This window comes from Rousettus aegyptiacus, unplaced genomic scaffold, assembly GCF_014176215.1.
Source record: "Rousettus aegyptiacus isolate mRouAeg1 unplaced genomic scaffold, mRouAeg1.p scaffold_m13_p_14, whole genome shotgun sequence".
NCBI classification, from domain to species: Eukaryota; Metazoa; Chordata; class Mammalia; order Chiroptera; family Pteropodidae; genus Rousettus; species Rousettus aegyptiacus.
Window position 1 is genome coordinate 9,184,081 of NW_023416289.1, and position 19,007 is coordinate 9,203,087.

General features: G+C 38.6%; 1 protein-coding gene across 4 annotated transcripts in view; it reads left to right on the top strand.

The window, feature by feature from the left end:
• RFWD3 (ring finger and WD repeat domain 3) overlaps positions 1-16,193 on the top strand; it is a 28,985-nt gene extending 12,792 nt beyond the window's left edge. For 2 of the 4 annotated variants that reach the window (XM_016143916.2, XM_016143936.2), the window contains exons 5-13: positions 102-293; positions 393-484; positions 4,668-4,782; positions 5,298-5,526; positions 7,836-7,986; positions 9,089-9,265; positions 10,806-11,020; positions 12,230-12,441; positions 13,944-16,193. In XM_016143916.2, the coding sequence (XP_015999402.1) occupies positions 102-293; positions 393-484; positions 4,668-4,782; positions 5,298-5,526; positions 7,836-7,986; positions 9,089-9,265; positions 10,806-11,020; positions 12,230-12,441; positions 13,944-14,087 (1,527 nt within the window). In that variant the 3' untranslated portion in view covers positions 14,088-16,193. The remainder of the gene's footprint in view (positions 1-101; positions 294-392; positions 485-4,667; positions 4,783-5,297; positions 5,527-7,835; positions 7,987-9,088; positions 9,266-10,805; positions 11,021-12,229; positions 12,442-13,943) is intronic. The other 2 variants (XM_016143947.2, XM_016143957.2) reach the window with 1 other exon arrangement.
• The last annotated feature ends 2,814 nt before the right edge of the window (positions 16,194-19,007 follow it).

Genomic DNA, 19,007 nt, shown 5'->3' on the forward strand with positions numbered 1-19,007 from the left:
TTTGTATCATTTTTGTGTGGTCGTTAATTTGATAGCTGCGCATCCTCTTCAAGACTTTTATGCATTTTCTCTAATTTGAATGTATTCTGGTTTCCATCCAGCAGTCTCCCCAGAAGTCCAGCATTCTTCAGCCTTCAGCTCCAGATGAGGAAGAAGGAGATACTTGCACAATATGTTTGGAACAGTGGACCAATGCTGGGGATCACCGACTCTCAGCATTACGCTGTGGACACCTTTTTGGGTATAGGTGCATTTCTAAGTGGCTCAAAGGACAGGCACGAAAATGTCCTCAGGTAAGGACCATAGGTAGGGGCTATGCATTTGCACAGTCAAAATATTAAGTCAGGAGGATTCCTGGAACCATACTAATTGTGTCCTATTGGGCTCTTTAGTGCAACAAGAAAGCCAAGCACAGTGACATTGTTGTCCTTTATGCCCGAACCGTGAGAGCTTTGGACACTAGTGAACAGGAGCACATGAAAAGGTAGGTAGAAAGAATCTGCCTACCTGGAATGTTCTCTTTTGGTCCCCTGTAGGCACATCTGAAAAAACAAACTCTTAGTTTGTTTCCAGAGCTTTAGTTGGTCTCAGCCTGGGATCTCTAGTGATCATTGACAGTCTGTCTCACATGACTTACAGTACATGTCTGATCATCTGAAGGATGTCTTCATTGTTTGCTCAACATACAGCATTAAAAATGAGGATCTGTGGTAACATAATTGTGATTTCAGCTAACCCAATGAATGTAGGCCCCAGGATTTTGCTCAAACTCTTGAGAAAAAATACAGTCTCAGAGCTCCCAAGAGCCTTCCCAGCCATAGGATAGGGAGAGCCTGCCTGAAAATGAAGTCAATGCAAAGGAAAACAGCTGAGAAATGGAGAAAGACAGATTCCTGAACCTTGATTCAGCCATGCTTGAAGTTTGACTCCAGTGGATTTCTCAGTTACACAAGTCAGTATATAGATTTTCAATTTTAGTTTGCCAGTTCAAATAAAGTTTCTATCCTTGTAATCCAAGGAGTGCTAACCAGTGTTGCAGAGAGACTGCCACTTCTGTGTGCTTGGCATCTTTTGTGAGCCTTGTTTTCAGAGCCTGGGTATCGTGTACTGATAAGAGCCGGTAGTTTCAGGAGGAATGGAGCAACTGTACTTAGGAGTACTTAGGCATTTTCACAAAGTTGGAATCAGTTTTCTGACTTAAATCTTTGGTAGTATGACCTGGGGAGATCCAAGAGCATGGTGTCTTAAGCACTCCCAAAATCAAAAGCGATAGAGAAATCTACAGCACTACTGTAATACCTTACATCTGGCCTAGGCAGCAGACTCAGACAGAAAGATATCCTAGATTTTATGTGGCCTGTCCAGATTCTAATCTAGGGATTATTTTTACTGCCTGCCTCTGCTGCTAAGTACTATGAACACTGAATCCGAAGAGTCCTGTCTTAATCTTTTTAGTCAGTTCTTGGTCATCTGAAACACTCCAAGTCTTAGTTTTCTCTTCACTAAAATAGGATTAATAATTAAAAAAAAAAAAAAGGATCTGGCATATACCTAAATGTTGCTATTTTTGCTTACGGTGCTCCTAAACCCTTCTGCAGCACTCTACACAGAAGACTTGTACAGTGAAGCTTTGCACATGTAGTGCAATGTAAGATATTAACCAGGATTTTGAAAGCTCAAGAACAATTGCTAATCACACTACTTAAAATATGCTTTAAGAACATTAAAGAATAAAAATGTCCACCACTGAGAGAGTACAAGAGACATGGGTTCTCTAATGCAGTGGTCCCCAACCTTTTTGACACCAGGGACCAGTGCTTCTCTGAGAATCTAATACCTGATCTGCAGTGGAGCTGAGGCAGTGATGTTAGTGGGGATGCTAGAGCTGGGGAGCAACTGCAAATACAGGTGAAGCTTCCTGGCATCCCTCATGCTCACCTCCTGCTGTGTGGCCTGGTTCCCAGCAGGTCACAGCAGGGGGTACCAGTCTGGGCCTGGGGGTTAGGGATCCTTGTTCTCACGCACTCCTGTTAATAATGTACATAGCACAGCCATTTAGAGAACCCCTTGGCAGTATGCTTCAACAGCCTTTTAAAGTGATTCTACTTCAGGCATGTATTCTAAAGAAACAAGATGTGTGCAAAGATTTACTTAATGAGCTTTTTCATTTAGCATTGTTAATAATCCAAACCAAGAGAATTAATTGATTGAGTAAACTCTGGCATATCTATGTGATGGAATCCTACACATTTATTAAAACTGATGATATACACATAATATGTTGTCATGTGAAGGCATGTTATTAGCGTGACTATATTTTTGTGAACTGAAGAAGAATACTACAGGTAAATCACTAAGAATGGGATTACAGACAATTTCAATTTATTTTTCTCATTTGTTCCTGGCAGTTGTATGGAGACGGAAATTTTGTTAAAAAGGCAAAACCTATACTTGTGGCTACTAATGGATGATTATATTTAAAATTTTGCTGATTACTATAATCATTGTGCTCCCTAGCCTCTTTAGAAAATGTGAAAAATTTGAAAATGCCAATAAATATAGACTAATAAAACGAACACCCGATACTCAGTTTTATCAAATCTTAACATTTGCTATATTTGTTTTGGCCTCTTAAGAAATAAAGAAGTTGTCATAGATACAATAGTAGCTTGTGAACTAAGTTCTTAATTCTATCTCTATGTAGAGGATCTATATCCATAAATATATATAGTATGATTTAGGAAATATTTACATTTTATACAAATGTTATTAGATTATAATTTTCCTTCTGTCACTTAATTTTTTTGCTTGTTATGTTTGGGGCACATATCCTAATTAATAGATGTAGCTCTAGTTTATTCATTTCAATTTCTGTATAGTATTTTAGTTCTCTAATTAGAATTTACTTATATATATCTTGTATTGGTGCACAATTAAGGTAGTTTCCAGTTTTCGTTACTGTATGCCATACTGCAGAGAGATGGACGAGAGTTTCTTTAGGTCTAGAAATGGAATTGCTTTATTGTAAATTACATATAATTTCAGCTCTACTAGATTTTGTCAGATTGCTCTTCCAAGAAGCTATTCCCAGTCTGTGCTTCCACCAGCAACAGTGTAAAGTTTTCCTTATTGTTTTAATACACTTGTCCACTTTATATTATCCGACTTAATTTTTGCCAGTCTCATGGGGTGAAGTAGTATTTACTTAATTTGCATTTTCTCAGTTACTAATGAGGTTAAACATATTTTTTGAATTTTCTTCTTATCTTTTGCTCATTTATATTGAACAAAACATATTGTTTCTTTAAAGTTTTGCTTTCTACACAAGTTTTTAATCTATTTAAAAATTTAATTTTGTGGGTAGCTACTTGTGACAGCATTATTAATAAGTAGTATGTTCTTTCTGTATAAATTTTCATCACTACTTATATCCTAAATTAAGTTTCTATGTTTGAATGGACTACTATTTTGTTCTATGGTCTGGTTGGTAATTCTTGCTTCAATATTCTAAGTTATAATTTATTGTAGCTTTAAAATATGTCCTCCTACCTTGCTCCTTAAAATGGCCATTTTTGGCACTTCGCTCTTCCTATTAATTTTAAATTAGTTTGCTATGTTCCATGAAAACCCTTTGTGATCTTGATTGAAATTACATTAAATTTTTAGAGTAACTTGATTTTTAGTCTTTCAAGCCATGAACGTTATGTAATATCCTTCCAATTACTGTTTTCTTGTGTCTTTTACAAGTGTACTTTGCTTCATAAAGTTCTTGCATGCCCTTTAACTTCATTCCTAGGTTGCTATCATTAAAATTGCTGTTGCAAATGAATTTTTTCTATTATATTTACTAATCGATTATCTCGTGTATGGAGAATGTGGTCGATCTAATTTTCTTTATCTTGATTCTAGCACCTTGCTGAGCTGTAATAGTTTATGGGTTCTCTTGAATTTTGCATAAGATAAATAGGGCAGTTTTATCTCATCCTTTTTAATTTTTGTCTTTTTTTCTATCCTGTCTCATTAGAGTGGAAGTCACTCCTTTTTTTGCATTTCATATTTTTAAGTTGTCTTTAGGTACATGCAAAGTTATGATTTTTATTCTTGGTGATTCTTGATGATTCTTGATGGTGTGTCCATTTATTACGTATTTTTCTTCATGCTTATTTGTGCTTTTTAATTCTAATTAGTCTTTTGATAGCATTTTCTTGGTATGTACTATCTATCTTTTTAATTTCAGCCTCTTTTTTGTAGTGTTGAGTATCTGATGAACAACTAATAACTTTTATTTTCTTTCAATCTAACAGGTAACCTTAGTCTTTTAACATGTCATTTTATTCTTTTATAATTTGGCCCTACATTAAGCAGTAAGCTTGGCTCTGATCCCTCATTTTGCATTTTTAGTCTCCATTCCCAAAGGAGCCAACTCCTGGCTATCACTGCAGACTTTAATACTAAAACCTAACAGGCTCATGAGTTCAACCCTGCATGTTACATTTCTATATTGTTTCTGGACTTGAGAGATTTTTCTATTGTTGTATGTGAATCACTATCATGACATATTTACAGCAAAATGTGTGTATCACAGCATGAACTTACTGTGCCATCTTGATGGGAAATATTCTGTAGCTTTGCTGATCTCTACTTGTCGCTGGCTTTTCCCTCTCTAGTACCTTACTAAAGGAGCAGATGCTAAGGAAGCAGGCTGAGCTTGAAACAGCACAGTGCCGGCTCCAACTTGAAGTTCTCACTGAAGAATGCACTAAGCTTCATAATCGTGTCCAGGTTAGTTTGCCCTTTCTAATCCAAAGAACTTTTGGGATAGGAATTGAAAAGGAATCTAAATATTACTTAGGTTTATCTCAGATACGAATAGGATTTATCAAGTTTTCCAGCAAGTAAATGTGACAAACTTTATTTCTGATTAGGGCATTTGTTCAAAGCTTATATGCTTTATGATGAATTCTACCATGATTGAATTTTAAAAAAATAAAACCTGATAATTCAAAACTTGTTTAACTCATTTCACTTTTCTGAATCTACCAATGAAATGAAGATTTTAACCCAAACAACCAAAACGACCATTAAGAATAAGAACCTTCAGCCTTACTGTTTTATGATTCTATGCTCTCCTTATGTCATTTGCATGGAAAAATACTACAAAAACTAGCCATTCTCTAGGATTCATGTTAACATTTCATATAATGGGTAAGAAATATCCTTGTATTAGATCAAGGAAATGTGCCTGGAAGAAAAACAAACAAAAAAGCTTCACATTTACAAAATGTTTTTCATTTTAGGACTTGCAAAAACTCATTCTGCAGCATCGAGATCAGATTTTACAGCAACCCAAGGGCTCCCAAGCACGTTTCCTAAGCAGCCTACCCTCTAGCCAGGGCCAGCACAAGTACCATTTCCAGAAGACCTTCACAGTGTCTCAGAGTGGAAACTGCCGGATCATGACATACTGTGATCTTCTGAGCTGCCTGGTGGTGTCACAGCCTTCTCCTCAGGCCTCCTTCCTTCCAGGTGAACAGTTCAGAACCTCAGCTTTCATGTATATTATTGGATTCCATTTATTTTCTCCCTTTTTTGGAAAATGCAGAGCTCACTGGTGGACGAACACTGTCCACAGCCCACCAAATCCCCTTTCCTGCTTAGTTTCCTATTTATGCAGATAGTTCAGTGTGCAGCAAAGATGTCTTTACTGTTTGTTGACTTCATTCTATAAATTTGTTCACCAAGATGGCAGAAATACTGAAATCCATAAAAAAGTGAGAGAAGATAAGGTACGTGGAAATGTGGGTTACTGGTATAGTCTAAGAAGGACGTCAGTCTTAAATGTCCCACTAAAGTTACAGATTCATTTTTAGTCTGGAAATATTTGGAAAAAATACCACCCCAAGGGCTAATTCAAGTTAAACAAGATTTAGCACTTATTTTCAGTATTGTCCAAATTGACAAATTCCAAATAAAAGAATTTGGGAATACATTGGTTATTTTATTAATATTCTACTATTTTTTTTTATATTTCGTGCTTTTTAAGTTTAATTTTATATTGTCTTAATGTTGAAAACCAAATCTCCTCACATAGCCAATTAAGTCATTCCTAAATGTTGTAGATGTTTCTTTCTACTATCTTTAGCTATATGATTTCTGCCATCAGGTCCCTTTGCTTCAGCCTAATTTCCTCTGTCTCTCCATTTAGAAGTTTCATCAAATGTTTCAAAACTATGTCCTTCAAATTTTAGGTATATAGGATTGGGAGTGGAATGCCTAGATTATCATACATTTCTCCCTAGATCTTCACTGGTATTAGCTGCGAATTGAGAGGCTATCAGGAGGCTCCTGTTGAGGGAAATTAAAAGGATTGTTTCTTTATCCCATCCAGAATTAAATATTAAATGTGTGTGTGTGTGTATCATCAATTGGAACTTTCTCCATAAGTTGGGAAAATAATTCTTTTGTTACCCAAATTGGATATAATATGTTTGTTTTTTCTTAATGTATCTACTCCACTCTGCACAACTCGTTCTTGATAGCTTGCTGCTGCTAACTTCTCTTTGATTAACTAGGCAAATATTCATGTTATCCCTTGTTGATTTAAAGCCTATAGTTTCCCTTTTCATCTCTGGCTGTCCAATTCTGTTTCAGGAGAAAATGCAATAAACTGTCTCCTACTCGGTTCCCTAGGACAGGGTCCCCAACCCGTGGGCCACAGACTGATACCAGTCCGAGGCCTGGTAGGAACTGGACCACATAGCAGGAGGTGAGCAGCAGGCCAGTGAACGAAGCTTCATCAGTATTTGCTCCCCAGCACTAGCATCACCACCTCAGCTTTACTTAAGTTCATCAGACATTAGATTCTCATAGGAGCACCTGGTGCCAAAAAGGTTGGGGACCACTGCCCAAGGGAAGCTGAAGTGTGATTCAAGACTAGTGAATCTAGGATTTGACAAATTCTGTTAGTGTATAATTTAGATAATAATAAATGCTCAGTAAAAATAGATATATTATCCTAGCCTAGATAAAATTTAAAAGGATATTTTTGGTATTCTTTTCTACTCCTAGAATGATATACATTGATTGGGATACTTAAGATGTCATCTATTTCCATTCTATTTCAGACAGATGCAGCCTGTCTTGACTACCTGACACAAATTACTTATCTCCATTTTTCATTGTTTGCTATCTTTTCTTCATCTTGAATGTCTGGTTCAGAATAGTCTTTTTCTTTTAAACCACTTTATTAAAGTATAATGGACATATAACTGTACATACTTAAAGTATACCATTTGATGAGTTTTGATATATGTATACATCCCTAAAACAATCACCACAGTCAAAATAAAGAACATAATCTATCACCCCAAAAGTTTTCTCTTGCCCTTTTGTAATCCATATTCTACCTGTCCTTTCCTCTTCTCATTCCTAGGCAACCGCTGATGACTTTCTATCAAAATAGAGTAGTTAACATTATCTAGAATTTTACATAAATGGAATTATAAACAGTATTACTCTTTTTTTGTCTGGCTTCATTCAGCATAAGTTTTTTTTTTTGATATTCATCTGTATTGTGTATATCAGTTTACTCATTGTTATTACTGGGAAATATTCCTTTGTATGTATATACAATTTTTTATCATTTACCTATTGATGAATATTTGAAATGGAATATACTTTTTATAATAAATTACAACCCTAGAGAGTTTTTATTTGACCAACTTTTTCCCCAGGGACTTAGATGTTGAGGTGAACAAAGAAACTACTTCGAAAGGTAATTTGCTTTGTCCTAACTTGACTTTCAGTGATCTATCTCACTCTTTCATCTTTGGCAGGCTTTGGTGTTAAGATGTTGAGTACTGCCAACATGAAAAGCAGTCAGTACATTCCCATGCATAGCAAGCAGATCCGTGGACTGGCTTTCAGCAGTCGGTCCAAAGGCTTACTTCTCTCTGCGTCCCTAGACAACACTGTTAAACTGACCAGGTGAGTGCTTTAGGGAGGAAGATGGGACCTAGACTGTTTAATGTCGGCTAGAATGGAAATTAATATGTTATGATGGCCTTAGTGGTTTTTTTTATTGTTCTGTGGCATTGTCTTTTGAGATCTAGGTTCATCAAATTTAAAATCTCTTGCTTTTAAAAATGGACACAGCAGGTTACAAAACAGAATGTGTAGTGTCCTGTTTCAGAGTACTATCCTAGAGATGATAAAAATGACAGTATGGAGGCAACCTTGGTCCCTGACACCATGGAGTCGTCATATAAGTTTAGGACTGCTTATTCCTGGTTTGTTACTTGGGTCATTTTACCTAACCAGAATGCTCACAGGGAACTCTCCTTGGGTGCTATGATGACTCTGTCATTAGTAACCCTTAGTTCCACATTTTATCTTTTGCATGCTCTGTGAGTGCCATGAACCAAATCTGAGTGTGCTCTGTGCCTTTTATCTTTTAGAAAGTAGTTTTGATCAGATGTCTGATAGTTGGGTTCCTGCTTAAAATCTTCAGCTAAATCTGAGGGACGTTGTGACAGCAGTATCAGGACTTATAAGCCTATTGACTTTTCAGGAATGCTTCAGCTTAATTTTGCCCCAAAACTCAGTGTACTGTAATGTTTTATATGTATATCTATGCTATGATTTTTTTCTAGTAGTGTTAAAAAATGGGGAAAAGGTTAAATACCAAAGTGTTACTTACTAATGACTACCTCTGAATGGTTGGTTAATAATTTATTTTCCTTATATTTTTCAACATTCAATATGAGTACCGGTGCAATATGTAACTATGGAGAAAGTAATGGAAGTAGTGTGAGAATATACTGTGGATTTGTCCCTTTAAATTATTCTTTTATTTCCTACAGCTCAAGAGGAAAACCTATGTTGTTCCCTGCCCCCCTCCACACACACACACAAATATATTTTGGAATTAAAAGGAGTTATCTGGGCAGCCCCTAGAAGAAATTGGGGATCCAAGTAGTTTGGGTGTGTGAGTGTGTTCTTAAAAGATCATCAGTGAAAATCTTTACATCTTTGTTATAGTCTTGATTTTCTTAATACATAATTATAAAAGTCTCTTATAACTCCACAGCTTGGAGACAAATACTGTGGTCCAGACTTACAATGCTGGACGTCCTGTCTGGAGCTGCTGCTGGTGTCTTGATGAAAACAATTACATCTATGCTGGACTGATCAATGGTTCAGTTCTGGTATATGACCTTCGAAACACGAATTGTCCTGTCCAGGAGTTAGTACCTCAGAAAGCCAGGTAGGGAGCCGCTCACTTTTTTCCTGTAGGTAGTGTCTTTCTTATTAACTGTATTAATCCTGTCTTTCAAGAGTAGTAAGGTCCTTAGAGTTTATGTTCATGATATTTTATATGGTAGAAAGCTCTGGTACCAAGTAAACCAGGTTCATATAGAGTCACTCATCCCGAGCATGGCTAAACAAAGTCAGATCTGTATTCAGAATCCAACTCCATTACGTATGAGCTATGCGATCTTGGTCACATTTCTTGGCTTTTTGTGAACTTCATCTGTAAAATATGGTTGGCATAGACTTGCTTTAATAAGCGCATGTCTAACACACAGGAAGAGAACAGTAAAGTTAGCACAATAAAAAGTGATTTAAAACTTTCATAATCCACAGCTAAACCAGCTTGGTCTAAGGATATATTACAATGACTTTATCATTTACAATCCAGTTATTAAGTTGGGAGGTTTGTGAAGTCACCCCAGGTTCTGAAGGATGGTTGGCCACCAGCACCACTGTGGCTCTTTGGAATGTGTCTGGTACTATTGGGCATAGTACTCTCTGTCAGGCATAAAGTTCTCAAAAGGAGAATTGAGTCTGACCTGGGCCAAAATAAGAAGTATCTTAAGAGAGAATTTCCAATACCAGTTTGAATATATATAAAAAAGAGGGCAGCAGGATCTAAATATAACAGTATCACTACAGTAATAATTATTTACCGAAACTTGGCTCAGCACTTTGAGGTTTTCTTTTCATTTGGGTGGGTAGAATTATGTTTCAGTGATGCGGTTCGTGGGCCTGAGGATGACTGGTATAAACTTATATACAAATGTGAACTCCAGGCAAACAAGGTAACTGCCGTTGATGTAGAGGGACCCACATAGAGTAGACAATAAAATATGGCAAATAGCAAGGAAAGAATACTTGTGTTCATTTTTCTTTTAATTTGCTTTGTTTAGCTTTATTGTGACAAGGAAATGAAATAAAGCAAAGTGATCGTTTTGGCAACTTCAGAAATGAGTTCATGGTAACATAATCTGTAGGCTAATGTTTCGGAGAGAATTCTTGGCACAGTCCTGGTCATATGCTTGCAGAAAGAGATTTAGGAAATCTCTAAAGAAACAGACCTGTTTTTGAATTAAATGTAGTTGCTTTAGGCTATATTTTAATTGAGGTGTCTGTCAACTACAGCTTAGAATCTTTATTTTATTAAATGTGTAAGCTGTGTTTCCTTTCTGACTTTTCTTATGTATGTAGCTAACCCCACTTCCAGAAGCTCACACCAAACTCTTGCAATTGTGACCTTGTACTGTTAAATTTCTTAGTCTATTTCTTTCATTGCTTTTCAAGCATGTTGTGTCTCCTCTGAAATTGAATGTAGAATATTATATGCATGCTCTTTTATTTCTACAGAGTGGGTTGGTAGTTTTTGTTAGATGTCAGAGGATAGTGACTCACAGGTTTTTAACCTCTTCTATACAGGTAGGAATGTGCCCAAGGTTTGGAGCAGTACAAATATTAGAATGTGAGGCATGGTTTCCTTTCTCTCCTTTCAGATGCCCACTGGTGTCCCTCTCATACATGCCCAGAGCTGCCTCAGCTGCATTTCCATATGGTGGCGTGTTGGCTGGAACCTTGGAGAACGCTTCCTTCTGGGAGCTAAAAATGGGCAATTCTCATTTTCCTCATGTACTGCCCATGGAGTCAGGGGGCTTCATAGATTTTCAGACAGAGAGCAGCACCCGACACTGTCTTGTGACCTACAGGCCTGGTGAGTGTTGGGATGCCCTCATGGGACCTCCTGTGATTTGTTTAGGAGCAGATTGGTAGAGGAGAAGGAGAGTTTTACTAGTATGGCCCTCACAGACTAACAACTCTTAATATTGCAATGAAGATGATGGCCCCACGTTTCTTCATAGAGCCTGCCTCTCTGCTCCTCTGAACTGGGATAGATTCTTTCAGATACTCTCTGAAAGTAAATCAGCCGTGTGACTTAAAACAGTAATAGAATGAGGAGACCTGCTCTTGAGGCCATTGAGTCACCCTCAGATCAGTTTCATGTCTTCTGCCTGCCCTTCCCTCACTTAAGAGAAAGGCCCAGGTGAAGGCAGCCATGTAGGACCCAGACTAGGGTATTAGCTCTTCTTATTTGGTGCCAATAAAGGTAAGTAGAGAGTAGATGAACAATGATTGTGTGGGCCTAGCTAGCTGAACTTCTTACTGCTTCCAAAACCAGGTGGAACCCCTGACAATAAACTGCTTAAATTCACAGGTTCTTTCTAGCCTGAAAGGTATGAATCTAAATTCCTGATGAGCTCTACTGATGGTCAGACAGATAGTTTGTCAGAGACAGTTGTTATAGTGCCCATCCTTCTGCTAGTTGTGGGTATATCTAATCATTTTAAGTTTTATTTGAGCTGAGAAGCTGCCTCAGCAGACTCTTCTGACCCTTTTGGTTCTTAGTCATCTTGTAGGTCCTTTGTCACCAAGGCTATGAATTTGTTGTGACTTTTATAGAGAACTTGGAGGTCTCATTTTTTCTAGCTTTTGTTTGCTTCCCAGCGGAACCACAAATTTATGTTTCCCCTTCTATAATAGCATGCTTTCACTTTATAAAAATATACAATTCCAGGGGCTAATGGGGTCCTCACCGGGGAAGGGAAAAAAATTTGTAGTCAGATCTCTTAAGAAAGAAAATCCCAAGCAGAAGTGATTTTACTTAAAAGAATAGCCCATCAGAATTGTTTTCCTCATAGGCAAAACCTATTGTAGATAACTTGCTTCATCCTAGCCTACAGTTCTGAGTTTCATTTGTGCTATATTATTTTGTTCTTGTAATATGTTTGCTTTGTAGCCATTTTTGGTGGTTTAATAAATTATGACTTGGCTACTCAACTAGGTTATGAGTATCTGAAGTTCAGGTGTTTGGTTAATTTCTTTGGTCCATCCCCATGGAGCAACACATTTCTCTGTCCCATAGATAAAAGTCACAACACCTTACGAAGTGTGCTGATGGAGATGTCCTACGAGCTGGATGACAATGGAGAGCCAATCTGCTCCTGCCATCCTGTACAGACATTCCTTGGGGGACCTACTTGCAAACTACTGACCAAAAGTGCCATATTCCGAAACCCAGAAGATGATGGCAGCATCCTGGTGTGTACTGGAGATGAAGCATCAAAGTCTGCCCTGGTAAGTTTATTGTAGTTTATACAGAAATGTATAAACCAAAAAGCCAGTTTTGCTTTATGATTACACACGACTGCATACATGTGTGTATGTACAGTTGCTTAGTTTATTTTTTACACGAGCCACACTTTACATTCTCTTGTGGTGTACTCTTTTCCCATTTAACTTCCTGTCTTGGATATCTTTCCATTTCAACATCTGTAGATTCACCTCATTCTTTTTACATGATCTAGTGTTCCATGGGCTATACTTTGAACCTTTAAAAAAAAAAAAAAAAACCACCTTACTGAAACTCCTATAAAATAATCGACTCAGGCATCAGCTTTATCAATTCAGGGTGAAACCAACAGATGAAAGGTTGGTGGGGAATTTCATTGGAGGAATCAGCCCACTATAATTGGGCTAACCAGAAATAATTTGCCTCTTGATGTAAGGAAGTATGAAGCACACAGCTCCTTCTATGAATAGTCCTTGAACTAGAATCTAAGCCCTAGAGCGTGATGTCCAATATAGTCATGTTAGCTACATGAGCACTTGAAATGTGGTAAGTATGAATGAAGAACTTAATTGTTAAAATTTTTATTTAAATTTTCTTTACATAAATAGGCTTATGTGACTTATGGCCACCATATTGGGTAGAACCACCCTGGAGGCTAGTGCTAACTTTCATTTACTGGCATTGCAGTGGCTAGAGGAACAAGTTAAATAATGGCACAGAAAGCAAACAAGTAAATCTAGATTGGGACATTCTATAGTACAACTAACCCAGCTTCTGCAGTAGGTCAGTGGCAGAAGAAAAAAAGTGTAAAGATTGGATCTGCTCTAAATTTAAAAAGACTTAATAAAATTTGTAACTACTACATGTATTATGGACCTTACCTAGATTCAAACAAACCAAATGTAAAAAGGTACTATCAGAAATTTTGGTTATGCATTAGGTGTTAGATGATACTATGAAATTCTTCATTTGGTGGGCATGATGACATTGAGGTGTAAGGAAACATCTTGCATACTTGAGAATATAAAGGTAAAATGACAGGAAATCAGTAAAGAAAAAAATAGAATCGTTAAAGCAGATGTAGTAAACAGTTAATAATCTGGGTAATGGGTTGCTCATTGTACTGTTCTACTTTTTAATACATTAATTTTTTTTAAATAAATTTTTAAAATGAAAAAGCGCCAGTTAGGAGATAGATTCCCAGAGGGCAAGGACAGGGGCTCCATCATATTGTCCCTTCTTTCCCTAGAAGACTTCCTGACACAAATTGAAAGGACAAATGCTAGACTTGATTTTCAGATCCACTCACACGTAAACTAATTACTGATTTCAGTAGGTGAGGCCATTCCTAGACCACTTCAGATGTACTGTGAGGGTTAGGGGCAGTATGCTTTGCCCCTCCGGCAGTTCTCTCCCTATATCTCTTTCAAAGTTGATGAGAAAGAAAGGAAGCCCTCCAGCTGAATTGAGTAGCTCCTTACCTTTTCTCTTTGGTTATCTTTTTTAGGTATGGGATGCTGGTAGTGGCTCATTGCTGCAAGATCTGCAGACTGATCAGCCTGTCTTGGACATCTGCCCTTTTGAGGTGAACCACAGCAGCTACCTGGCTACCTTAACAGAGAAGATAGTCCACCTCTATAGGTGGGAGTGACAGTGGTCTTGAAACTTCGCAGAAATGCTGCTGGTTAATGTTAAATGTTGTTAGCACCTAGAAGCCTTGAGCAAGATTGTGCTTATTGTCTGTGACCTAGAACTTTGGGGAAAATGATTCCTTTGGATTAGTGTGATTATAAGACTCTGGGTCACTGAAACACTACTACTACAGCTTAGAAAATGATTGTGCACCAGCCATTTTCTAGGACATGTGACACCCTGCCTGAGTGGTCTTGTCACTTGGGTTATTTGGTTTGGAACTGCTTATTTTCCTGAAGGGACCAACCATCTTCTTGATGCTACTTGGGTACAGAAGTCTTCAATTGAACACAGGAGGGCACTGTAGAACCTAGTATAGGATTTAATCTATTTCTGACCTTGTGGGCTGACAATCTTTTAGTAACTTGGTCTCATCCCCTCAGAAGTATGTGGTAGAGCACATCTGGTATGCTTTGTGGCAGCCACAGTTATATTGCAGGTGTGCAGTGCTGGGATATTGCAGACCCAGTGATGGAGGCAGCTGATGAGTTATAGACACTTTGCTGATGTCAAGTGCATTAAGTTCATCGTGTTGTGTGAGCTAAGGAAGAGAGGAGACCAGTTTCAGCAGTGGGGAAGACTTTTTTTTCTAGTCAGTCTAGGATCTCAGGAGTAGTTTTTATATAAGTCAATGCTTTGAAGACCATTCCTTTTCCCTTCACGTGGAAGAGATGAGTGATTCATTTAAAGCTCTTCCTTGAGTCCCATAGTATGTCAAGAGCAATGGGCTAAATAAGAGATTTACAAAAGAGAAGCCGCCCAGACAGCTCCCAAAAACAGGACTGTCTCTTCTGTTCCAAAAGACTTCCCACCTGAATAAAGCCAACTCTTGGGAAACTTCTCGAGCATGTTTAGAATTGCCCTATAAAGGCTTCCTCGTGTGAAACTGATGTCTGACTCCAGGATCCTTTGATTTGCCTCCCTTCCTAACCTTTTCTAAAAGTGTTGTAAGTAAAGTCATTCTCAGGAAGATAATAGTGGTTGGAGACCCGTGGATTTCAGGGAGATGCCTTCCAACTTTCATTCCAACCCTGAATTGTCCAACTCTAGGCACTGCATTTTTCTCCAGTAGAGGGCTCAGTTTATATTTGTTTGCTTTGCCTTAGGCTACTCTGCTAAATGGCTCTCCACAACCAAACAAGCCTCAAGGTATGAGTGAGAGTGATCAGTGCCCAGTTCTTGGGAGCAGGATGGCCAAGAGTGTGATTTTCTTAAATAATTATAGAAATGTTGTATTATTTTTCTAAAATAGTTCTGACTGGTCAACTCCTGCACTGTTCCTAGGATTTCTCACCAGCAAGAGGTTATTGCAATAGATTTCCCCTGAATTCCCAGTTCCAGTTGTGCCTTTTAAAGTGTGGTCTCCTACTTAAGGATTTTGTTTAAAAAGCCAGTTTCCAAGGCTTGGGAAGGAGCCCCCTTTTCTCAGATCAGATATTCTGTTTGATATGTCAATGATTAAAAATAGCTGTCCAGGCCTAGAACTTCAGTGTCAGAATGGGATTTGAATAAAAAAAGCAGCACTCGCCCGGTTTCAACAAGAAAGGGATGCAGGTGGTCAGACCCTGGCTGCTTTTTGTCTTGGGCAGGAATAGGATTCGACTAGCATTGAAGTACACACGATAGATGCCGATTGATTCCCCTAAGTGTAGCTACCAAGGGTCTTCTTACCAAAGATGGGTGAATCTCACCTCTTGGCAGTCCTTGCATTCCTCCAGTAAATTTGGATGTTTTAGAAACAAATTTGTGTGACTATGACTGATTTCTCCAAAGGAAAAAACTTCACCTCCAGGTACGCCCACACCCCTCTGTTTGGCAGGAGATTGCATCTGTAAACCCAGGCTCTGGTCTCTGCAGAACCAGACTCGACTCTACCATGTTTCCTCATTCCTGTCTTTAAGGTGGTTTTTCCATTTGAAGGATTGGAGTTAAGCAGACTCAAAGTTATCTTGTCGATGTGAATATCCTTGTGCCTGCTTTGAAAACAGGGCAGTGGGATGTCTGTGTTCTGTGTTTTAAATTTTAATGTTAATATGAAAATAAAGAATTTGCCGTGTGTAACAGCTCCTGGTGTCTTGTCTTTTTGATTGCCAGAGGCAGTTTTGGGAGAGGGCTATAATTCCAGCCTGGTAGATTTCTTCATTTCATGCAGTGCTAGGTCTGAGTTACACAAGATGGTCCCTGGATCTAAAGTTAACATCTTAATTAAATTGATGAAGGTGGTTGATGTTTTAGCTGGCAATTCTATATTACTGTTGCTAATAGGAAGCTGTGTGTTTGCTAACATCCCTTCTTCACTGGTTATTTGTTTATTTCCTCTCAGATCTAAGAGTCTAAATCCTACAAACTACATTTCCTAGACTCCCTCTGTCAACTTCATGTTAGTCTCTCTGAATCCAGGAGACTGTAATATGGGAGGACGAGAGAAGAAAGGAAGCTTACCTTTTGTTTCTTTTAGACTTTGGCAGCACTTCTGCGAGCGGCAGTAGCATTGGGCAATTGTGGGCTCCTGGGTTCCTGCTCAACAATCTGACCACTTGCTTCATTTTCTTTTGTTTAATTCAGGAATCTCTATTGCCATAAATCAAGCTGTTTAGGGATTAGACTGGAAAGGCTGAAAATGTTTTCCAGCTGATTAACAAATGGGCATATACTAGATTATGAGAGAAGTGAATCCATAGGTAAAGCTTACTGTTGAAATGGACCCTGGTGCTCCAACAGAAAATGACAGAAGTCATGGGGTAGAAGTAAACCCCAAATTACTAAGAAGTCCAACACTATTGTCTTTTCTTTCACTCTTTTTGTTTCCCATCTCAGCGATTGGCCGTAAGTGAAATTCTGAAAATAGATGTTTCCTTTTTAAAAAAAATAATAAACTTCTATTTGTTGGTAACGATCTCTGCTGTTTATCCCTTTATAACTTCCAAAGCCCCTTCCCAATATATTACTTTTTAAACAATGTTGTAGAGTAAGTATTATTATTCTGATTTACAGGGGAATAAACAGGTTAAAAATCCCACTAAAGGAAAATGACATTCATGTGGTATTCAATTAAATTTTACATATCCTAGTTTTTCCATTTTATATTTTCTGTTACAGCCAAGCGGAGTTGGGAAACCTGGGTGAAAGCTCGCCTTCACACTCTTTGGTGTCTCTCCAGAATAGCCTGGCCGATTCCCTACAACTTATTTCTCCTACATTTAAAATGAAAATAAAGCAGCCATGCACATTGTAACTCTACACTCTTCCAAATGCCCTCATTTGTCTTGGGTTTCTGAGTGCCGAGGATGGGAACACCACTATCCAGTGGAAGGGTCCATGACAGATGAGCTACAACTACCTGTTCAGTGCTCATCTCAGGTCCACTGAAGAAGGGAAGAAATAAGGTGGTGGAGCTGGTTTGGCTTGTTCTCAGATTCTTGGGAACTATGGAGCAGCTGCTTATTCAACTTGTGTGGAGAAAAATCTGTGGAGCGCAAGGGGCGGCATGTAGTAGTCATGAAAATATGCTTCTCGGGTCTCTAACTGTGTGGAGTAACTGACCAAAGTCTCAGCTGCTATGCTCTGAAATCCATCACTGCGTTTACTCAGGTCACACTTCCCATTGTCTGGGTTGCTCCCAGGCAATGAATGAGCACAGCAGAGATGCTAAAGCAGGCTCATTTACTGGGAGGCTTTCATCCTAATAAGTCTCTTCCATAGCTAATCTTGTTGAGATGGGTTTGCTTCTCATCGAACCCCAAACTACCCACCAGCAGGCAAATAGTGGAGTAGATAATGAAACCAGACATAGACTGGTTCTTACAACCACAGAGCATCCCCAAGGCAGAAAATTCATAGGTGCTCAGAAAATAATTACTGAATAAATGAATGAATATACAAATGACATGTTGACAAAGGGTAAATTTTCCCAGGGAGGCTTCAAAAACATTGAGACTTTTGAATGAACATTAAAGGATAATTTTAGAATGAAAGTGTTAGAATTTCATGGGTCAATGTTATTTCCATTTGGCCTTGAAATCTTGAAGATGGCAAAGGTCAGAAAGTTGCCCGAGGAAAGGGAGCCCGCCAAAAGTCCTTGCACAAGAACAAATTAACAAAGAGCGATGGACCAGTATCGGCTTAGTTGTTGGGTTAGCATATTCCTGGATACAATAATCAGAAAATTTGGAAAATTGTTCCGGGTGATTCAACTGCACAGTCAAGTTCAGGTAAGTATTCCTGTAATTTCGAAGCTGCCATAATCCTCAAATAGGGGGGAAAGTGCTCTGCCCAGTCACCAATTGTCATCTTACTTGGTGAAAGGAGCAACTTAAGGGCTCCGGAAAGCAGGAACTTTTCAGGCACTCAGCAGCAGGAGGAGTAGGTTGGCCAATTCAGTAAATCATTGACTGCCTGCTCTGTGCCCAGCATCATGCTGAGCACTGTAAGGGTAGTTGTGAGGTAAAGACTCTAGTGCTCGCTTGATGATTAAATCACCCCTGCTGAAAACCTTCCAAGTATTGCCTGTTGCACTTAGTTCCCTAGTCCCCTCTACCATAGTAGAACACAGTGAGAAGTTGACAGTCTACAACCTGGAGAGAGCCTTTATCACAACCTGATCTCACCCTTTCATCCTCCAGAACTGTGAGAAATTTGCTGTTTATAAACCACTCGGTCTGGTATTTTGTTATAGCATCCTGAACAGACTAAGACAACTTCAGATCCAGGTCTACTGTGTGATAAGCCTTTGGGCAGGGGTCTTCAACTCCCCCTCATCGCCAGTACCCAGTCCATGGCCTATAAGGAACGGGCGCATTGCGCGCAGCAGGAGGTGAGCGTCAGGAATGCCTACGAAGCTTCATCTCTATTTGCAGTCGCTCCCCAGTGCTAGCATCTC